Below are 21,749 nucleotides of genomic sequence, written 5' to 3'. Positions count from 1 at the left end.
GTTGTTGCTTTCACTGTTTTTGTTTTACTGGAAATGGCTCATTGTCACATGGATGTAGCATTTTTGGGGATAATTGTCCAACTTTTATTATTATTCAATAATATATATAAAAAAGCTAGCGCTGTATTTCTATAGGTAAGCTAGCTAAGTGCCAGTTTGTCTTTTTTTTATTTTTTTTGTAGCCCCTCCCACCCTCCCCATTACCACTCCCACAGTCGAGTCTGGCATTGTTTTACAGGCTGGGAACGTTTTGGTCCATTTGCTTTTTGTTGTGACGGCTCTTGCTTTATTTTATTCTGCTGTTTGTTTGGAAACATCTGAAAGAAATTGAAGGGTTGACTGACAACAACAAAAAAAGGGAGTGGAGCGACACTGCGCCATGGCCCGCCCATCTGTTAGGGGCTGCGCTCCAAAGGCTGTGTGGGGTAAACTAGAACCTGGTCCAGTTCTGGTTGTAGTCTGGTCCTAATGTAACAAAATGGGGGAGCATGTTTGAGATGGCAAAAAAAAATGCTTCCAATCAACCTGGAATCCATTTTCTATTGTGCATTTCCCTCATTAACTCATTCACTGCCAATCACGAATTTATTCGGAAATTGAAAATATGACGTAGAGCGCTATGCCTGAATTTGTGCGGGTTTTGTTTTGTTTTTTTTTTTTTCATGCTTGGGTGCCGATAAAGTGCTGGTCAGACCTCTGGCAATGTTCTTCCCTTCCACAAGGTGGGAGTATTTCCCGCATGTTAGCGCTTTGTTCCAGCTTCAGCAGTTGTTAAAGCGCTATATAACCCAATATGTATTTATTGTATGTACAGTGATCACCTCCAGAATCCTGATGGTATAACACCTAATATAGGTAATGTTTTGAAAGGCGCTTATAAATGAAATGTATTATTATTATAAATCATGACAGTCGAGCTAGCTATCAAACTACCTATTTGCTATATGTTAGTTATCTATTAGCTAGCTATTAGTGGTCTAGCTGGCTGACTAGCTATCTACTGTGTGAGCTATCTATTAGCTAGCTAGCTAGCTTACTATCTATTTGAGTTACTTCCGGGTTGAGTGAACGATGTGTGGCTGCCGCTGCTCACCCACAGAAAAACTGAGCCTCTGACTGTAAAGTGACCTTGAGAGTTTTGAAAGGCGCTTATAAATGAAATATATTATTATTATTATATACACCAGGGGTGTCAAAGTCATTTTTTGCCGCGGGCCACATTGTAGTTATGGTTTCCTCTCGAGGGCCGTTATGAATTTGGGGAACCCATTAGGATGTTTAAATCCCTTCAAATATTACATATAGAGCACACAGCAAATTAATGAATAACTCGTTTTCAAATCTGAAGTCAAGAATAATGACTTTTATTGTGGTTGACATCCAAAAATGTGAAATTTTGGCTCAGATTTTAGCAATCATCATGGAATTTAACAAGTTTGATTTGCTTTCGCGGGCCGAAAAAAAATGATCTGGCGGGCCGGATTTGGCCCGCGGGCCTTGACTTTGACATATGTGATATACACAATGAATTAGATTTTTTTTCCAAAGTCTTACTAAACTGCTATCAATGCCATGCTAACGTTAGCATTATTCCTCTCAACACAACATCCAAGTTCAGAATTTCCTACTTGAAGTCTCTGAAGACTGAAATGTAGTCAAATAGCCTTTCCATAATAGTATAGCAGGTAAAGAAATGCGGGAGGGGGCAATAGCCCACTTCTCTAGTCTTCCTCCAGAACAGCGTGGGGCCTTTCAGAAGCACCCCCGCCCCTAATCTAGCTAATCTACCACACTGAATTTTGAAGGTGGCCTGGCCTGACCCGGTGTGCCTATACGGCACCACAAGACAACAGAATAAAATTAATTGTGTCGATATATTTCCTTCATTTTGGGAAATCTACATTTTTTTACGGGGTAGGGAAACGTCACGATCAGAGCAAGTCGCTAACTGCAATTTGCCACAAATAACAATAATAATAATAATAATAATAATAATAATAATAATAATAATAATAATACATTTCATTTATAAGTGCCTTTCAAAACTGTCAAGGTCACTTTACAGTCACAGGATAAAGATTTTCTGTGGGTGAGCAGCGGCAGCCACATGCGCCAGCGTTCGCTCAACCCCGAAGTACCTCAAATAGATAGAAAGCTAGCTAGCTAGCGAACTAGCTAATGGATAGAAACTAAATAGATGTTCAGACGTACATTTTGGTCTGTAAGCCTCAAAGCCATCAAATCATGTCAGGGCTTCTTTGTACACTCTCAGTCGTATAGGAGTGGTCCTGATTTCCCCGTTCGCTCATGGGGCAATCAGGTCCAGTCATAGAACATAATCAGACAGAACAAGTAATCTGATGAGCTTCAAGGAGTAGTCAACTGCTCCCCCACAACCTTAAAGTAGGGACCTATCAAAGCAGAGGTCTGGCACCGCCATCGCTGTACATTAAGGATATAAATAGGGACAGATCTACCAGCAAAACTTTAGTTCGCTGACGAAGCTTCTCGGATGAGGACCAAAACGTCCGATACCTTCAAAGAAGTACAGATGACAGCTGAAGAAACCTTTTCATCCATGTCAGGGCTCGTTTTGACCTTTCTCATCACCGTTTCAGTGTTGTAACTCTCTGGTTGATACCATAAAAGAATGACGATGTCATTTCATGGCAGGTTAGCGACAAAAATATTGAACCCCCCTTGTCGTAAAACAAGCATCCGCTTGGGGGTTTAAAACCTCCTGACTCAAAGGTGGTTTTTTTTGCGCTCAAATAGACTCTGAGGAGAATATTTTCCAAGGAATGGTCTCTTTAAGGTTGTGGTCCATGGGTTGAGGGGAGTGGGGGGGGGGCACCGCCGGTGAAGACAGACAAGAGGAGACTCAAAGAAAAGACAAGTGGTCCATCTGGGGCTGAGCGGGAGTGAAACGAGCGTGGTGGTTTGTGAAGTTGAGGTGTTTGGGGCCGGAGACAAGGAGAGAGGAAGGCGGATCGGTCTGCCTGGGTGGTCCAGATGGGAGGAACCAGACACAAATAGCTATAATTTACTTCAGGAGGCCTGTAATTACAGAGCCAGAGTCTCTCTCGTCGAAGCCACCCAGTTCCTGTTGGGATCAAAACCCCCGACGTTGTCGAGGTTAACATGTGAAAACGTCCACACAAAAAAAAAAAAGGTTTTAACAAATGTCAGTGGAAGAGGTTCCACTTTGTCTTGGGAGGTAGCCATAGGTCTCAGTCTCCATTTCAATCTTTTGCTTTGTTTGCTTTTGGCTTCATTAATTGTTTCGTGAGGCATCAGTTATTGCTTCCATCGTAGATTTCTGTGGAAAGAAGTGAAATGTTTTCAGATCATTATGTTGCTTAATGTGAGATTAGTGTGGAAATAGGTAGTCTGTTAAAATATTTTTGGGAACAAAACCCATTTAGGGTTACTGTTCAATGCCTGTCTAGTTTCTTTCCTTTTTATTGGGGCTTATTTGGGCATATTCCTTCAAATACGATCCAAGTTCTGCCTCTGTTTGCTCAAAATGGCTGCTTAACTCATTCATTGCCAGACAAAAATGTGTCCACTCCAGTGCTGGGGTTTTTGTCATTGTCATTCGAATTCCAGGACCCACAGAATATTGAGTTTTAGGACTACATAAATATTCAATGCAGCGTATGAAACCTCAGACTCTCTTCTTTCATCAGAATGAAAGGGTTAATTCCTAAGTTATATGGGTCTGGAGTTATCTGAGCTTGAAATGGGGGCGGCTGTACAACAGCTCAAGCTGTAACAAAGCGCTAGCATGGACAAAAGGCACAAGCTGCCCCTTGTGGAAGGAGAAAACATTGCTAGAGGTCTGACCAGTGCTTTATCAGCATCCAACTTCAAAAAAAAATGAGTTAATTCCTAAATTATATGGATCTGCAGTTATATGAGCTTGAAATGAGGGTGGCTGTACAAAATCCAATGTAATACATACATATTGGTTTATGTAGCACTTTAACAACAGCTGAAGATGTAATAAAGCGCTAACATGGAAAAAAGGGAAATGCTGCCCCCTGTTGGAAAAGAACATTGCCAGAGGCCATGGCCAGCGCTTTATCGGCATCCAAGCATGAAAAAACAAAACCCGAACAAAATTGGGAATGGCGCTCTACTTTATATTTTTAATTCCTGAATAAATTCGTGAATGGCAGTGGAAATGGAAAAAAACATTGCGAGAGGCCACGGCCAGCGCTTTATCGGCACCCAAACAAGAATGGCGGGAATGGCGTTCTACGTCATATTTTCAATTCCCGAATAAATTCGTAAATGGCGGTGAATGAGTTAATACAAAAATGGTCATTTAGATGTGTCCCATTATGATGGCCATGTTTCGGTCAAACAGGTAAGAGAGATTAATTTAGTTTTTTTAAATTTCTTCCAAGTTGGCATTCCTCAGGGGTCATTTTTGGGCCCACTACAATACATACATTTTAACCACATACCTGCAAAAAGCTTTGAGGTTTTCGCGCATGAATGCCTCCCCCCTACCCTGAAGATGATAATCAGACGTATAATAAACAATGTCAAGATGGCCTCCCCACCACCAAAACGAAGCAATTTCAATGTTAATATATGGATTAATAACACATCCCCTTCTCCCTGCGTGAGCGCCCAATTAGACCAAAATGTGATCTGTGAGGAAATGACCTAAACTTTCACTGTTGCCGTTCTCTCCAAATGAAAACATCTATGTCAACATTGACAGGAATGTCCATTTGAGGGTTGGGGAGGATTGGGGGTGGGGGGGGATGCGCGGAGCTCGATTCCAGCGACTGCAAATAAACGCGGTGATGCGATATCCTCCGGCCTCGCTCGCACCCAAGGTAATTAAAGGCTTAAAAGTGCGGCATAGGAATATTGGAACGTACTCCCCTCCCCAAGGTCCAACTTGATCTCACACGTTCCTCATTGTTTATTTTTTCTTTTGCTCCCCGTCAATTACAGGCGGCATGGGGGAGGGGTGCAGCACACTCGTGTACAGTTGAACCTCTTGTTTTCGTTTTTTTTTGCACAGACACGTTCTCGGTGAGAATTAGCAACGTAGAAGACGAAATCTGCATTATAGACGTAAATATATTTTTAAAAAAAACTGCATACAATCGTCCTCATCAGCTCAACGAAGGCGCGTTTACTGTCGCTCACCATTGCAAGGAGTTAAGCGATACGTGCCCAGAATTGAAAGTGAAAGTGAAAGTGACAACAACACGGAGAATTAGGGAGGAGCTACTTTTTGCCAAAGCTTCCCACATTCCCCCTCTTCTCTTGAATCTCCTCCCGACATTGTTTTGTTGCGGGACAGCGAGAGAGAGACAGAAATGAGAGATGAGAGAGAGAGAGAATCAGACAGAGACACAGAAAGACAAAGACACAGAGACAGAAAGAGAGAGAGCCACAGAGAGACAAAGAGACAGAGACACAGACAGAGAGAGAAACAGAGAGACAGAAAGAGAGAGACAAAGAGACAGAGACACAGACAGCACAGAGAAAGACAGAGAGAGAGAGAGAGAGAGAGAGAGAGAGAGAGAGAGAGAGAGAGATAGATAGATAGATAGATAGATAGATAGATAGATAGATAGATAGATAGATAGATAGATAGATAGATAGATAGATAGATTGGATTGGATATGCCTTTATTAGTCTCACAGTGACAGATAGATAGATAGAACGAGACAGAGACACGGAAAGACAAAGAGACAGCGACACAGACAGACAAACACAGAGAGAGAGACAGAGAAACAGACAGAAAGAGAGACAGAGACAAAAAGAGAGAGAGACACAGACAGACAGAGAGAGAGACAGAGACAAAAAGAGAGAGAGACAAAGAGACAGAGACACAGAAAGACAAAGAGACAGAGACACAGACAGAGAGAGAGACAGAGAAACAGAGACAGAAAGAGAGACAGAGACAAAAAGAGAGAGAGCCACAGAGAGACAAAGAGACAGAGACACAGACAGACAAACAGAGAGAGAGACAGAGAAACAGAGACAGAAAGAGAGACAGAGACAAAAAGAGAGAGAGCCACAGAGAGACAAAGAGACAGAGACACAGACAGACAAACAGAGAGAGAGACAGAGAGACAGAGAAACAGAGACAGAAAGAGAGACAGAGACAAAAAGAGAGAGACAAAGAGACACAGACAGACAGAGAGAGAGACAGAGAGAGACAAAAAGAGAGAGAGCCACAGAGACAGAAACAGAGAGACAGAAAGAGAGAGAGAGAGAGAGAGAGAGAGAGAGAGAGAGAGAGAGAGAGAGAGAGAGAGAGAGAGAGAGAGAGAGAGAGAGAGAGAGAGAGAGAGAGAGAGAGAGAGAGAGAGAGAGAGAGAGAGAGAGAGAGAGAGAGAGAGAGAGAGAGAGAGAGAGAGAGAGAGTCTGAGAGGGGCAGACAGGCCCTCTGTGATCTGGTGCGGCTTGTTTCATGTCCACTTGGCACAGGCACAGATTACCCCCTCCCCCCCACCCGGCTGGCAAACTCCTTTTCAGGGCAACCTCCTGTAATTAGAAGGCTGGAGCATATATCACGCGTGCGCACGCACACACACACACACACACACACACACACACACACACACAGAGCATTCCTCTTCCCCTCTTTCATCCCCTTTGCTTGTCGCACTGCCCTCTTCTTCAATGTCTCTCTGATACCGCGTCTAAAAAAATATATATATATACATATATATATATATATATTTTACAATATATTTTTTCATACAATATGCAACCTTCTCTTTGCTACGGACATGCACACACACACACATACACATTATCAGCATTGACAGATTTCCTCGGCTGAACACTAGCCTGTGGTGGGGTCTTTTTCCATCCCATAATAGCAAAAGTATCCTTGATAACAAACCACGTATGCACTCAAGGATGACTTCACATATAAGGCGCACCGGCGAATAAGGCACGGGCGGGGTCATCTTTTGAAGAAAATGAAGAGTTTTGGGTGCGCCTTGTACACCGGAAAATACAATAGTAACCGTAGTAATAAAAATTAAATGTTTTTAATTTTTTAATTCATTTATTTTTTTTAAATATATATTTTTATTTATTATATATATATATATATATATTATTTATTACATGTTTATAATATTTATGTTACATTACAATAATATAATATTTCTAATATATTATAATATATAAATATAATAAGAATAATATGTCATATTATTATTAAAAAAAATTTTAAAAATAATAATGAATAAATAAATAAAATTAATTAACAAAATTAATAAAAAACAAATATATATATATATATATATATATATATATATATATATATATATATATATATATATATATATATATATATATATATATATATAAATATCCAAAAAGTACAAAAAAAGTTTTAAAAAACTACAAAAAAAAGTTTTAAAAAACTTTTTAAAAAAAGTAATCTGAAAGGGGTATTAGTGAAAAAAACTGACAAATGTCATTCCAGATGAACATTCAACTAAGACAAATATTTTTTTTTTTTTGTCGTGTATCTTAACAAGACAATTTTATCAGCCTGGCTGAACGGGAAGGTCAAGAGAAGCAGGTGATATGAGGGACTTTATTTTTTTCTTTTTCAAAACAGGGCACATCTGTTTCACAGAAGCCGCCAATGTGAAGCTGCGTTCGTCATTTCTCTTGGCCAGACGCTGCCTTGTGTCAAGTGCCCTCAAAACCAACATAGGCCAGTGCCAAGGGCGTTGCTTGATTTTCACGTGTGTGTGTGTGTGTGTGTGTGTGTGTGTGTGTGTGTGTGTGTGTGTGTGTGTGTGTGTGTGTGTGTGTTCATGTACAAAATATACAACACACTTTTTTGTCCAAAAGGGGCAAATTTGTAACATTGATGGATGCCCACGATGATGGATAAATCCAAAAGACAAACTGTTGATTTAAAGCACAGGTGTCAAAGTGAAGGCCCGCGGGCCAAATCCGGCCCGCCACATCATGTTTTTCGGCCCGCGAAAGCAAATCAAACTTGTTAAATTCCATGATGATTGCTAAAATCTGAGCCAAAATTTCATATTTTTGGATGTCAACCACAATAAAAGTCATTATTCTTGACTTCAGATTTGAAAACGAGTTACAGTAAAGTCTCGTTATATCGATATCGGATATATCGATATTCCCGGTTATATCGATGCTATTTCTATGCACGCACGGAGAAAATTACATGCAAACAGGGTCGGATAAATCGATAGTCCCGGTTATATCGATATTTTTTCGGACTCCCTTGAATATCGATATAACGAGACTTTACTGTATTCATTAATTTGCTGTGTGCTCTATATGTAATATTTGAAGGGATTTAAACATTCTAATGGGTTCCTCAAATTCATAACGGCCCTCGAGAGGAAACCATAACTACAATGTGGCCCGCGGCAAAAAATGACTTTGACACCCCTGATTTAAAGGATCGTTTTTTTTCTTCTTTTTTTTAAGCTGGCAGTCGGGTGAGCCAGGAGCTTCGCTACACCAGGGAGAAGCAAGGCGAGGAGTCCATATTTACCTCACAGATGCTAATCCAGACACCCAAAGAAGAAGGCACCGACATTCTTACTCAGGAGGCTTTGCTGGTGCATATGGAAGCCGCACTGTCTGCCAGTAAGGTGCAGGTGTCACTGTTTGGAAAGTAAGCAGAAAGCTGTGTTATCTTTTGTTTTCTTTGATTTAAACTAAAAAACGAGTTGGTTTTATTTCTTTCTGTTTGCTTGCTTTCATAGGTCGTGGGATCTCAACAAAATATGCTATAAATCTGGAGTCCCCATCATTGAAAATGTCATGATTGAAAGGGTAAGTTTAAGGCTACTTTGCTTTTTATTTATCTAGCTATTCAGCTGTCTATCTATCTAGCTAGCTAACGAACGGCAGTGGCAACGCGCTAAAACCTAGCTGGCTACCTAGCTGGCTACCTAAATAGCTACTTGGCTGGCTACCTAGCTAGCTATTTATTTTCCATCTATTAGGTATCTAGCTGGCTGGCTGGCCATCTAGCTCGCTGGCTATGGATATCTAGTTAGCTATCTATTAGCTATTTAGCTGGGTAGCTGCTCACCCACAGAAGAACTTATTCTGTGACTGTAAAGTGACCTTGAGGGTTTTGAAAGGTGCTTATACATTAAATGTATTATTATTTTTTCAATAATAATAATAATCATTGAAAATGTCATGATTAAAAGGGTAATTTTAAGCCTACCTTGCTTTTTATTTACAGTATCTAGCTATCCCGATGTCTATTTATCTAGCTAGCTATCTGGATATTTAACTCGCTATTTATTAGCTATATAGCTTCTGGGTTGAGTTAACGCTGACATCTGTGGCTGCCGCTGCTCACCCACAGAAAAAAACGGATCCTGTGACTGTAAAGTGACCGGTAGAGTTTTGAAAGGTGCTTATAGATGAAATGTATTATTATTATTATTTTGTCATTATTTTGTTCGCGTGAATAATTATTTTTTTTTAATCTATACCTAATGGTTGCTCTTTTCCCATTCCCAGATGATTGACAAACTATTCCCTTGTATGATAATCACCCCATTGGACTGTTTTTGGGAAGGGGCCAAGCTACAGGGAGGATCGGCCTATTTACCGTAAGTGTTGCGATGGTCAAGCGTTTTTAAATATTTTTATAGGCTCTGTTTATCATTGACAGTTATTGGCGGAATAAGACAATTGAGAATCTTTTTTGGGGGGTGCATTTAAGTCTTTTTTTATTCAATGCAGGACATAAGACGATAATTTGCGTTCACGTTTTAGCTAACGTGAGCGGAAAAAAATATTCTGCCAAGGGTAGCTCTTGAGAAAATTTGGTTTTCATTTTATTATTATTATATATTATAAATTATTATTTTAATTTTATTAGTTTTTAATTTTTTTTATTTTATGTTTTATGTTTGATTATTGATTTGTGATTTTCGATTTTTTTTTTAAATTTTTGAATTATTTAATTGTGTTTATTTTAATTTTTTTGTTTTAATGTTTCTATTTTTGTATATTTGATTTTTTTGATTGTCCTTTATTGTTTGTATTTTTTATTTGTGTATTTTTGTATTTATGCATTTTAATTTTATGAATATTATTTTTTAATTGTTTATTTTTTTTTAATTATTATTTTTTATGTTTGGAAGTTCTTTTATTTTTGTATTTCTTTTATTTTGTAGTTTTTTTATGTTTTTCTTTTTTTTCTTTTTTTGTATTGTTTTTATTTTTGTATTTTTGTATTTTCGCATTTTATTTTTTATTTGTTTTTTTTAATTTCTTTAACTGTTTAATTGTTTACATTTTAAATATTTGTATTTTTTTTAATTTTTTAGTTTTGTATTTCTTTTATTTTTGTTTTTTTGTTGTATTTTTTAATTTTGTAATTTTTTACTTTTTTAGTTATTTATATTTTTTTTTATAAATGCCTTTTTATAGATGATATTACTTCCCTCATTCGGCAGCTTCTGGGGAGCTCATTGTTTACTTTTGGAGGTCGGGTGTGGGGAGGGGGGGTACGTTCTTCATAACTTTTACCACCCACTGGATGGAAACTTACAGTCAGTGAGTGCCATCACTGACAGCGGCGGTCAGTAATACAGTTCTTTTAAGGCCAGGGGGTTGTTGTGGTTTCGGGGGGAGTATCCTGACGGGGAAATTCAAAAAGGGAAAGTGAGGTAAGTGAGGGAGAGATGGTGGGTCGGGTAGAGAGAAGGGAGGACGGGGTGGTGGTGGTGGTGGTGGTGGTGGCAAGGGAACCCTTTGGGTCAGACAATGGCAAGCATTCTTTGAGTTTACGAGTGAGTGTCCATCAGTGCAGGGGCCCCGATGGAGGGAGGTTGGGAGTTGGTGGTGCCCCGGCTTTGTCAGCTCGCGGCTAACACTCGCCATTCTCATGGTAATACCCCCACGCTCCCAGCTCCCCGAGTTGTTCAACAAATAAAATGGGCCGCATTCAAACCTCAAGTCCCTCCAGAAAGACACAGAGAGGCAACAAGACGGTTAACAGTGGAGTCTGGGGTCTATTTTTTATACCCCCCTTCTCCAAAAGTTCTCCAAAGCCAGAAGTGATATTTCAATTGAGCGCTTTGTTTATAAAAGAGCACTATGGGGCTGAGCTTTCTTTGCAAATTTGTTTATGTTCCCGTCAAGGGGCCAACATAACAATGTTGGCTATGGGTCGAGACCGAAAGAACGAGATCTTGATTACAAGTGGCCAAAATAAGCTTTCTTCGTATAGGGTGTCCGGGCTCTCCTTTAGAGATAAGGTTTGAAGCTCGGTCAACGGATAGGAGCCAGATAAGTTGGTTCGGGTATCTAATTAAAATGCCTACTGGACACCTCCCTTTTTGAGGTGTTCCGGGCATGCCCCACTGGCAGAAGATCCTAGGGACGATCCAGGACACGCTGGGGAGACTATGTAACCCAGCTGACCTGGGAAACACCTCGGGGTCCACTCGGAAAAGCTGGAAGAAGTGGCTCGGTAGCGCTTCCCTACTGAAGATGCTGCACCCTGCGACCTGACCTCGGATAGGCGGCAGAAAATGGAGGGATGGATGGATGGATGGATGGATGGATGGATGGATTTGATTTTGTGGGGATGTTTGAGAGTGTAGAGCAGAGCTTCGGGTGTTCACTTGACCTAAAAAACACACAAAAAAAAAAACCATGAAAACAGATTAGCCATGGTTGGTTCAGCCATTGAAGGTCTTGAGGTCATTTACAGACATTTTGTCTGTAGAAATTGCACTGAGACAGAATGTGTATTAGCCCTAAGTCATATCCTGAGGTCGAATCGTCCTTTCAAAATGTTCAATGGCAGTTCACTGGCACTTGATGAAACAAAACAACAAAGTACAAGTCATTCACAAACTGGGAAAACATAAGGATTTTAAATATTGACGACCATTTTGAAGGCAAGCAATGAGGACCTGGTAAAAAAAAAAATACTGTACACAAGAAGGTCAAAATGAACTAACTTCCTATCTGGGAGTCAATGACATTTACAGCTAAATTAAGATTTCAACACATCTTAACTATAAAATCCAGGAAAGTTCCTGGATTTAACTTCTGACTGTATTTTTACCTCTTTGCTCAAAGGTAAAACATATCAAGATGTTTGGAAAGCCCACATAATTGTTATGACTCGGTGCGGGGCAATGAGGAATGGAAGCCACAGTGCCTTCCCCCCTGGGGCATTGTGGCGGTGTGAAATGGGATAATAAAGACCATTTCATCCTGTATCTGCCGAGGGGAGGGAAGCGTTCGAGCGCACTCCAAGAGGGTTTTTTTTTTCCCTTAAACAGAGCGCACAAAGCATTTGGCTTTATAGCTCTTCTGGATGTGTTTGGGTTTGGTGTTGATCGTCAGTGGTTGCTCCGCAGGGGTATGCCAGATATCCAGTGGATGAATCTGGATCCAGTCAAGCTCATGGAGGAACTGAGTCAGTTCACGTCCCTGGAAGGATTTAAGGAGATGTTGGACAAAGCCCAGGTGGGATTTCGATGGACTTCTATATACAGCCGGGACCGGTTCCACGGATTGACTCTTTTGGTGCCATTTTTTTCTTTGCAGGTGGGTCACGCCTACATGAACCGGCCTTGTCTGGACCCATCGGATCCCGACTGCCCTCTCAGTGCTCCCAACAAAGAACGATTAGAAGTACGGATGCGCCCGACGCCCCCGGGAGGGAATCCGATCCGGCGTCCAAGTGGCTCACCATGTTTCTTTGTCCCTTGTAGTCTCCCGACATCGCCGGACGCCTCCGAGGCGGTTGCCACGGTTTTAGCCGGAAGTTTATGCACTGGCAAGAGGAGCTGATCCTGGGAGGGCGTGTGAAGAACACCCAGGATGCTCTGATGAGGTAAGCTTGGCTTCCTTCTTCTATTGCAAGGGTGTCAAACTGATTTTTTGCCGCGGGCCACGTTGTAGTTACGGTTTCCTCTTGGGGGGGGGGGGGGGGGGTTGTTATGAATTTGAGGAAGCCATTAGAATGTTGAATCCCCCCGCCGCATATTACATACAGAACGCACAATAAATTAATGAGAAACTAGTTTTCAAATTTGAGGTCAACAATAATGACTTACCGTGGTTTACATGGGACAATTTGACATTTGCTTTCATGGGCCGAATAAAATAATGTGGCGGGCCAAATTTGGCCCCAGAGCCTTGACTTTGACACCGGTGCTATATGTGAAGCGAGGTGATTAAAAATAGATTAACCTTTAGTGTTCTCACAATGGAGAAATTCATTGGGTACGCGATGGAATTTCTTTGATTCAAATTTGGAGGAATTAAAAATCTGTATATACTGTATTTTCTGGACTATAAAGTGTACCACATTATAAGGCGCATTTTCAATAAATGACATTAAAAAAAAATCTTATCTATAAGGCGCATCGTCAATGAATGACATATTTTAAAACTTTTCTTATATATATATATATATATATATAAGGCTCATCTTCAATGGTTAACACACTAAAACATTTTATACATAAGCCGCACCGCATTATAAGGCGCACCTTCAATGAATGACATATTTTTTTCTATATAAAGCGCATTAAAAAAAATATACAGTAAAGTCTCGTTATATCGATATTCAAGGGAGTCCGAAAAAATATCGATATAACCGGGACTATCGATATATCCGACCCTGTTTGCATGTAATTTTCTCCGTGCGTGCATAGAAATAGTATCGATATAACCGGGACTATCGATATATCCGACATCGATATAACGAGACTTTACTGTATGTACAATATTAGGCGCACCTTCAATGGATGACATATTTTAAAACATTTTCTATATCAGCCTCGCCACAAATAAGGCGCACCTTCAATGAATGACATATTTTAAAACATGTTCTATATATAAGGCACACCGCATTATAAGGCGCACCTGCAATGAATGACATTGAAATACATTGTATGTACATTTTGTATATATAAGGCACACCGCATTATAAGGCGCACCTGCAATGAATGACATTGAAATACATTGTATGTACAATATAAGGTACGCCTTCAATGGATGACATATTTTAAAACATTTTCTCTATAAGCCGCACCGCATTATAAGGCACACCTTCCATGAATGACATATTTTAAAACATTTTCTATATAAACCTCACCACAAATAAGGCACACCTTCAATGAATGTTTTTTTATGTATCAAGCGCACCTTAAATGATTGGCATTTTAAAAAGTTTTCTATACATAAGGCGCACCTTCAATGAATGACATATTTTAAAACGTTTTCTCTATATAAGGAGCACTGGATTATAAGGCGCATTTTGGAAAAATTCAAGATGCACATTACATTGCGGAAAATAAAGTATCTTTGATATCACCTTTTACATCATGGCCAAGCTTGATTTGCTTCCGTGGGCCGAATAAAATGATGTGGCGGGCCAGATTTGGCCCCCGGGCCTTGACTTTGACACCTATGGTCTCAAGGTTATTTTTGAGCGTCCAAAAAAAAAAGCACATTTTTTTTCTCAAACTAGTCTATCAACAAGACATTACTTTGACATGATCTGGTTTTTAAAAAGCACGCTGACTGAATTGGGGCCGGTGCCGAGAAAGCGACCCACAGAGGCCCATTTAAGCGGAGTGGTGAATGAAAGGATTCCCATTCCGTTTGCAAGAAAGTCACACTCTCGCATTTGATTTACGATCATTTTCTCGAGCAGTGACTCCGCTCGCCTCGCTTGTGCCAAGAAATCCCTTTTTTTTTGTCATCTGGGATGGTCGCCCAGACAGGATCGGACTGACCAGATAACACTCACTCCTTCTTTTTAAGTACTACTTGTAAAACCTGAGGGAACAATCATGTGGCCAAGTTGAACGTCTTGCGTTATTTATATTGATCGATTGATTGATTTTTTTTTTTTATCCTTGCAGCGCTGAAGCTCTTCAAACCATGTTCCTATTGATGAGCCCCAAGCAGCTGTATGAGCACTTTAAAGATGACTACGAGATCCACGACATCAACTGGAACGAAGAAAAGGCCACGGCCATCTTGGAGTCGTGGCAACGCAAGTTTGTGGAGGTAAAAATTTTATGGTTGAACCGGAAAACTTTTTTTCCAACTTCCGAACTATTTGGCTTTTTGATTTTTGACTTTTATTTTGGATATGCTTCAAACCACAGTAGCGTTCATGTAAACGCTGACCTCACTGCCGTCATACAATGAAGAAATATTTCCATGTTCTTACGCACACTCTCACTCGTGTTTGAATTCCGTCAGCTTCCTTGTAAGCAAATCGCACTGTGTGGGTGTGAGTGTGTTTGTGTTTGTATGACTGGTCTTGTGAGGACATTAACATTTTATACCATACGTAGCGAGGACATTTTTGACAAGTAAGGACCTTTTGGCCGGTCCTCACAAGTTTTTCATTCTAAAGGCTTCTAGAGGGTCTATACATGCATCTGTTAAAGTTTCGGAGAGGTCCTCACAAATTCACCCAAAATGATTTTTTGGTGCGTATTTTCATTTCACTTGGATATACACACTTTTTACTCACTTTGTGTGTTTATGTGTGTGTGTGTGTGTGCATGCTTAATGAGAGGAAAAAGTTCAAACCACAAAAAGTGAAACGATATTTTAACCGAAATCAGTACAGGGGTGAGGACTTTGAATGTACCCATTCAGAAACCTCACTCCTGCTGTTATTTCAGTTTCAAGTCCACTTTTTATTTCTTAGTTTTTAAAGAAGTTGAAATGGGAAATGTGGTGACTTTTAGTGTTCAAATGTAACACTAGTTCGTCTCTAAATTGATCAGCAACGGTGGTCCTCACTCCTTATCTGGAGTTATCCGGACCTCACCATTGAAACAGGAATGCGTGTGTGTGTGTGTGTGTGTGTGTGTGTGTGTGTGTGTGTGTGTGTGTGTGTGTGGCAAGCCAATCATCTCTCACTGTCAGAGCCCTCGTTATGGGAACAAGCTGTTGCTGTGATAGCTGACACCCACCACTGTGGGGCTAAGCGGAGAGAGTCGGGGTGGGGGGGATACATGACGTTTTATTTATTTATTTCATTTTTTTGGGGTGTGGTCATTTGCTATCCCGATATGAATGCAACAAACAACAAAATGTAGTTGAAATAGCGATGACGGTGATATATTATTAATTAAAAAGAAAAAAAATTAAAAAGATGAGTCGCGTTCATGTCAGCAACCTCCTGAGTCATGTGATCCCCGTTGCTTTCACCTTTGACCCCGCAACCTCTGGCATCTGCGCTCATTACTCCTCGGTTGTCATATGTACACATGTGAAAACATACGCACGCACACACATCCGTGTTGTCTTTCAAAGGGCTTTTTCAGGTTGGGGGTTGGGTGATGGGGGGGGGGGGGGGGGGCTGTTAAATATGGCAGTGTTGAAAGGGACATGCGAGCACTGATGGTACTGGAGTCTTTCATGTTAAATAAACAAAGTGCAGAATGTATGTGGTGGCTGCTTTTCCTTCTTATGTCTGCTGCTAATGGCATTCGGACAGGCAGACGTGAGCCAAACATGAGATTTGCAAGGCACTTTACATGACGGGCCTGCGTAGATTTACGACTGTTTATCCCTCAGGTGGTCCACCGTAGTATCCCGTCCAACTCCAGCCAATCCATCCACGCCTTCTCCACCACGACACTCAATGACATCATGAAATCCTTCTCCGATGTCAGCGTCTTACGGATCGCCGGAGGCTACCTGCTCATGGTGAGCGCGCCAATCGTTTTTTTTTTTATTAATGTGGGATGATCCCAGATTTGACGCACTGCGTGATTCCGCTCAGCTGGCGTACGCCTGCGTGACCATGCTGAGATGGGACTGCGCCAAGTCCCAGGGGGCCGTTGGACTGGCCGGCGTGCTGCTGGTGGCCCTGTCGGTGGCCGCGGGGCTGGGTTTATGCTCCCTGCTGGGACTTTCCTTCAATGCCGCCACCACTCAGGTAATAATAATAACAATAACAATAACAATAATAATAATTTCAATGATAACAACGATAACAATGATAATAATGATAATAATGATAATAATAGTAATAATATTAATAGTAGTAATAGTAATAGTAATAGTAATAGTAATAGTAATAGTAATAGTAATAGTAATACAATAAAGTCTTGTTATATCGATATGGGTTATATCGATAGTACTGCTTATTACGATACTATTTCTATGAACGCAAGGAGAAAATTTACATGCCGCAGGATCGGATATATCGATAGTCCCGGTTATATCGATATTTTTTCAGACTCCCGAGAATATCGATATAACGAGATTTACTGTAGTAATATTAGTAATAATAATAATAATAATAATAATAATAATAATAATAATAATAATACATTTAATTTCTAAGCGCCTTTTAAGACTCTCAAGGACACTTTACAGTCACAGGATAAGAACTTTTCTAAATTAAAGAGGAGAGGATCAAAGCCTCTTTTTCACCAGTGGATCAGGGGACGTCATGGTGAAACGTGCACGTCTGCTACAAGCTAAATGTTGAAAGCAAACATGAAGCTGTAGCATCCATTGACGAAAAGAGATTGTCTCACATCTTCTGACCCACGTAAATCCGCTTCAATTCCATGCCGCGACAGTTCCACTTACGCATCGGCGCTCCTTTATTCTCATTGCCAGCTCCTCAAGTCATGCATTCATCCAATTGCAGACTGTCCAACAGGACCGACCTTTCCGTTTTTGTTTCTTATCCCAGGTGCTTCCCTTCCTGGCACTTGGAATTGGAGTGGATGACATGTTTCTTTTGGCTCACTCCTTCACAGAGGCTGGGAGTAACATTCCCTTTAAGGTACCTTTCTTTTTTTTTGTCTTCTCTTCCTTCCCTCGTTCGCTCCTTCTCAAATTTTCTTCTCTCCCAGGAACGGACTGGAGACTGCTTGCGTCGCACGGGCACTAGCGTAGCTCTGACTTCCGTCAACAACATGATTGCCTTTTTCATGGCCGCCCTTGTGCCCATTCCGGCCCTGAGAGCTTTCTCCTTGCAGGTATTCCATTTCTCTTCTTTTTTTCTTTCTTTCTTTTTTTTTCTTCCTTATGCAAATAAATCAACAATTGCACCATGAGAGCCCCCCTGCCTCCTTTTGAAAAAAAGGGATAATTTAACAGAGGTAACATTTATTCAAAGCCTTTGTTCCTATTTTTATGACCACCCCCACCCCCTCAAAACGTGCGTATGCGGAAAAGCCAGAGTAAAGCGTCGTTGAGGAGACAGAAAGCAAAGCGGAGTGGAGCTTTTCGGATCCGTATATCACTGGGCCGTCCATGCGCGCTTTGCTCTGATCTGTGACTTAACTGTGGGTGGTCCGCAACAAGTACACACGGGGGTAAACCACAGCCAGTCAGGACGTCAGCTCCAGGGGGTAGGCTGTCGTCAGGAGCTCCTGGTTTAACTCATACTCACGGCACATAAATGTTTACTGACGTTCCCCTACTTATGAACATTCTAGTTATGAACTACGGTAAATACGACCATTTTTGTAGTAACATATGTCGTACATATCTTTATAGAGCATATATTTTATTAAATTTTTATTTTTCAGTACATACCAATACAGGTTACTTATACAAGCCTTAAACATACTTATATAAACATTAAACATACTTGTATAAGCTTTAGACATACCTTCCGTACATAATACAGTGATCCCTCGCTACTTTGTGGTTCACATATCGCGGCTTTAGTGCATCATGGATTTTTTTTCAGGGGAAAAACGTTTTTTTTTTTTTATTAATGGCATGCTAATGTTAAAACAAACCAAGTAAAAGAAACAACACTGCAAACAAAGCAGAATAAAATCAAACACACTGGCTTTGAACAGCTCCATGAACTGTTCTCTATTCTCAAAAAAAAAGAAAGACAAAAAAAAAGAAAGTGCCAACAACTACCGATAACAATGTTCTTCTCTCGGAGAAAGACTCCTTCAGTAGAAAAAGACGCTACAGCGCAGCGGAGTCAGGACAAATATTGTTTTACAACACCTTTCTTTAAACTATTATAAAATAGGTTTTATTTTTTTGTTTCATTCAGCAGTATGTACAGTTTTGCATTGTTTAAAAAAAAAAGGAGCCGACTACATTGTACTTAACGGATTTCACCTATCGCGGACTATTTCTGGAACGTATCTCCCGCGGTAAACGAGGGTTCACTGTATAGCACTGAAGCAACTTACGAACAAATTCTCCTGACGAACGACCGCTCGGAACATATCTCGTTTGTAAGTTGGGGAGCGTCTGTCTATCTTATCTCATCTCAGTCAAAAAAATAGACTACAAATCAGCTTTTTGACAACTCCTATCATCTTTTGAAGAAAATGACAACTTTTGAGGGCCACCTTATAGTGCGGAAAAAAATATTGATTGTCTGCTTGTGCTCCACAAACACTCTTGAGCAAAAATGAAAGAAAGAAAATCTAACCTCCATTTTGTTTCTTCCTTCCTTCCAGGCGGCCATCGTGGTAGTGTTTAACTTTGCCATGGTGCTGCTCATCTTCCCCGCCATCCTCAGCTTGGACCTCCACCGGCGAGAGGATAAGCGCTTGGACATTCTGTGTTGCCTATACAGTCCTTGCGCCGATCGGGTCATTCACCTTTCTCCGCACGAGCTGTCAGACGCCGCCGAGAAGGCGCCGGCCTCAAACGCTCACCAGTACGCTACGGGCTCCACCATTACCACCAGTACGCAAATCACCACCACAGTGCAGGCGTTCACGCAATGTGACGCCGCCGGCCAGCATATCGTCACCATCTTGCCGCCAACCTCTCAAATCTCCACCAGCCCGACTTCCATTATCTTGTGTCCCACTTCGCATTCACAGGGTGAGTGGGGGAGGGGTTAAAAAATGACTGTCGGATGCTACAGACGCTCCCCAACTTACGAACATTAGAGTTACGACGTTACGTTACATACGTACATTTTTGAGGGTAGAGTATGTCGAAAAATGTCCGGACAGAGATGCTGTAAGTTAGATTTTGTATTTTCGTTTGCGATTGGCTGCGTAGAGTATGTGGGCGAGAAGGAAATCCCTCTTCCCAGTTGACGCTCCAGGAGGATGCAATGCATAAGAAAAAAAAATGGTTGCTAGCACGTAATTCAGTCATTACGTGCCAGCAGCTTCGTCGTACTACAGTGGGTGTGAGTTTCTTTTACGACTGTTAGAGCGTCTGGGTTTTATACTTCCCCGTTCAGTGTTTGACTTCAACATACATTCCATAGAAAATATAGCACTGAAGCAACTCACGAACAAATTCAACTTACGAACGACAGCTCGGAATGTACCTCGTTCGTAAGGTGAGGGGCGCAAAAATCCCAACTTGAGAACTGATCCCAATCCTGTTTTGTCCTTCTAGCCATCACGCCGACACCCACTACCCCCGTCCAGGATCTGTATGACTCCCAGCTCTTCACTCCCACCTCCAGCTCCACTCGAGACCTCCTGGCTCAAGTGGAGGACTCCAAATTGGGCAAGAAATGCATCCCGCTGCCATTCCTCCATTGGAACCTTTCCCACTTTGCCCGGGAGAAATACGCTCCGCTTCTCTTGAAGCCCAAGTGCAAAGCCATCGTGGTCATCCTCTTCCTGGGTCTCCTCGGCCTCAGTTTGTACGGGACCACCATGGTGCACGACGGCCTCTACCTGACCGACATTGTGCCGCGCGACACCAAGGAATACAACTTCATCGATGCCCAGTTCAAATACTTTTCCTTCTACAACATGTATCTGGTCACCACGGACGGATTTGATTACGCTCGCTCGCAAAGACTTCTGATTCAACTACACAACGCCTTCAACTCGGTCAGATCTGTCGTCCGAGACAGCGACGGAAAACTGCCCCGTATGTGGCTGCACTACTTCCAGGATTGGCTTAGAGGTATGTTTTTTTTTCTAATTATAGCGTGAGGGGAGTATAATGGCGATTTTTAATCCACGGTATCCAATTAGTGACCACCTCAGCCTCGTAGTAAACCAACAGATAAATAAGTCTGGTGTCTTTATGGTTGACATCAGTGTGCGTTTTGGATTGGATTGGATTGAATTAGCCTTTATTAGTCTCGCAGTGGAGAAATGTACATTTCACAGCAGCAAAGTTATGGAAGGAAGAAGTAGAAGAAAGAAGTGGAAGGAAAGGAAGAAGTAGAAAAACAAAATACAGGAGCTGCTGTAGAGGCAGCCACTGTCGCGGCGCCATCTTGAAGTCAAAACAACAACAAAAAAACTAAATGACAAATAATGTGACACTGACAGTCATTCAAATTTAAGCACTTTCTGCTTTGTTTCATGAAGCAGTTCTAGATGAAAGAGAGGATTAAAGCATCCTTTTCACCAGTGGATCACGGACATCATGGTGAAATGTGCACGTCTGCTACAAGTTAAATGGTGAAAGCAAACACGAAGCTGTAGCATCCATTGACGAAAAGAGATTGTCTCACTACTCCTGTCCAATGTAAATCCGCTTCAATTCCAAGCCGCGGCCGTTCCCCATACGCATCGACGGTCCTTTCTTCTCATCGCAGGCTCATTGAGGTCGATTTTGGTGGTGAGGGGTTGGGTGGGAAGGGGTGAGTGAAAGTTCATTTGCACTGTTTACCCCCATCCACCTGGTCTCAGAGGTGGAGCAGTAGACAGATTGGAGTGGGGTCGGAGGTTATCGTTTGCATGTGCGTCCTCAGGCTAGGACATGTCAGAGGCCCAGTCAGGAGGAAGTAATAGCTAACTGGGACAATC

The 21,749-nt window shown here is 41.3% G+C and overlaps 1 protein-coding gene across 1 annotated transcript in view; it reads left to right on the top strand.

Annotated features, from left to right (window-relative positions):
• ptch2 (patched 2) overlaps window positions 1-21,749 on the top strand; it is a 49,049-nt gene that overhangs the window by 10,511 nt on the left and 16,789 nt on the right. The window contains exons 3-15 of the mRNA XM_089008241.1: window positions 8,473-8,662; window positions 8,754-8,823; window positions 9,529-9,620; window positions 12,393-12,501; window positions 12,583-12,669; window positions 12,750-12,871; window positions 14,913-15,060; window positions 16,591-16,722; window positions 16,799-16,954; window positions 17,723-17,815; window positions 17,886-18,011; window positions 19,470-19,842; window positions 20,374-20,895. Coding sequence (XP_088864367.1) covers window positions 8,473-8,662; window positions 8,754-8,823; window positions 9,529-9,620; window positions 12,393-12,501; window positions 12,583-12,669; window positions 12,750-12,871; window positions 14,913-15,060; window positions 16,591-16,722; window positions 16,799-16,954; window positions 17,723-17,815; window positions 17,886-18,011; window positions 19,470-19,842; window positions 20,374-20,895 — 2,220 coding nt within the window. The remainder of the gene's footprint in view (window positions 1-8,472; window positions 8,663-8,753; window positions 8,824-9,528; window positions 9,621-12,392; window positions 12,502-12,582; window positions 12,670-12,749; window positions 12,872-14,912; window positions 15,061-16,590; window positions 16,723-16,798; window positions 16,955-17,722; window positions 17,816-17,885; window positions 18,012-19,469; window positions 19,843-20,373; window positions 20,896-21,749) is intronic.

Source organism: Hippocampus bargibanti, linkage group LG11, assembly GCF_051943395.1.
Source record: "Hippocampus bargibanti isolate YZ-2025 linkage group LG11, ASM5194339v1, whole genome shotgun sequence".
Lineage (NCBI taxonomy): Eukaryota > Metazoa > Chordata > Actinopteri > Syngnathiformes > Syngnathidae > Hippocampus > Hippocampus bargibanti.
Note: the sequence above shows the minus strand (reverse complement) of the source record. Positions and strands in the feature narration are given on the sequence as shown.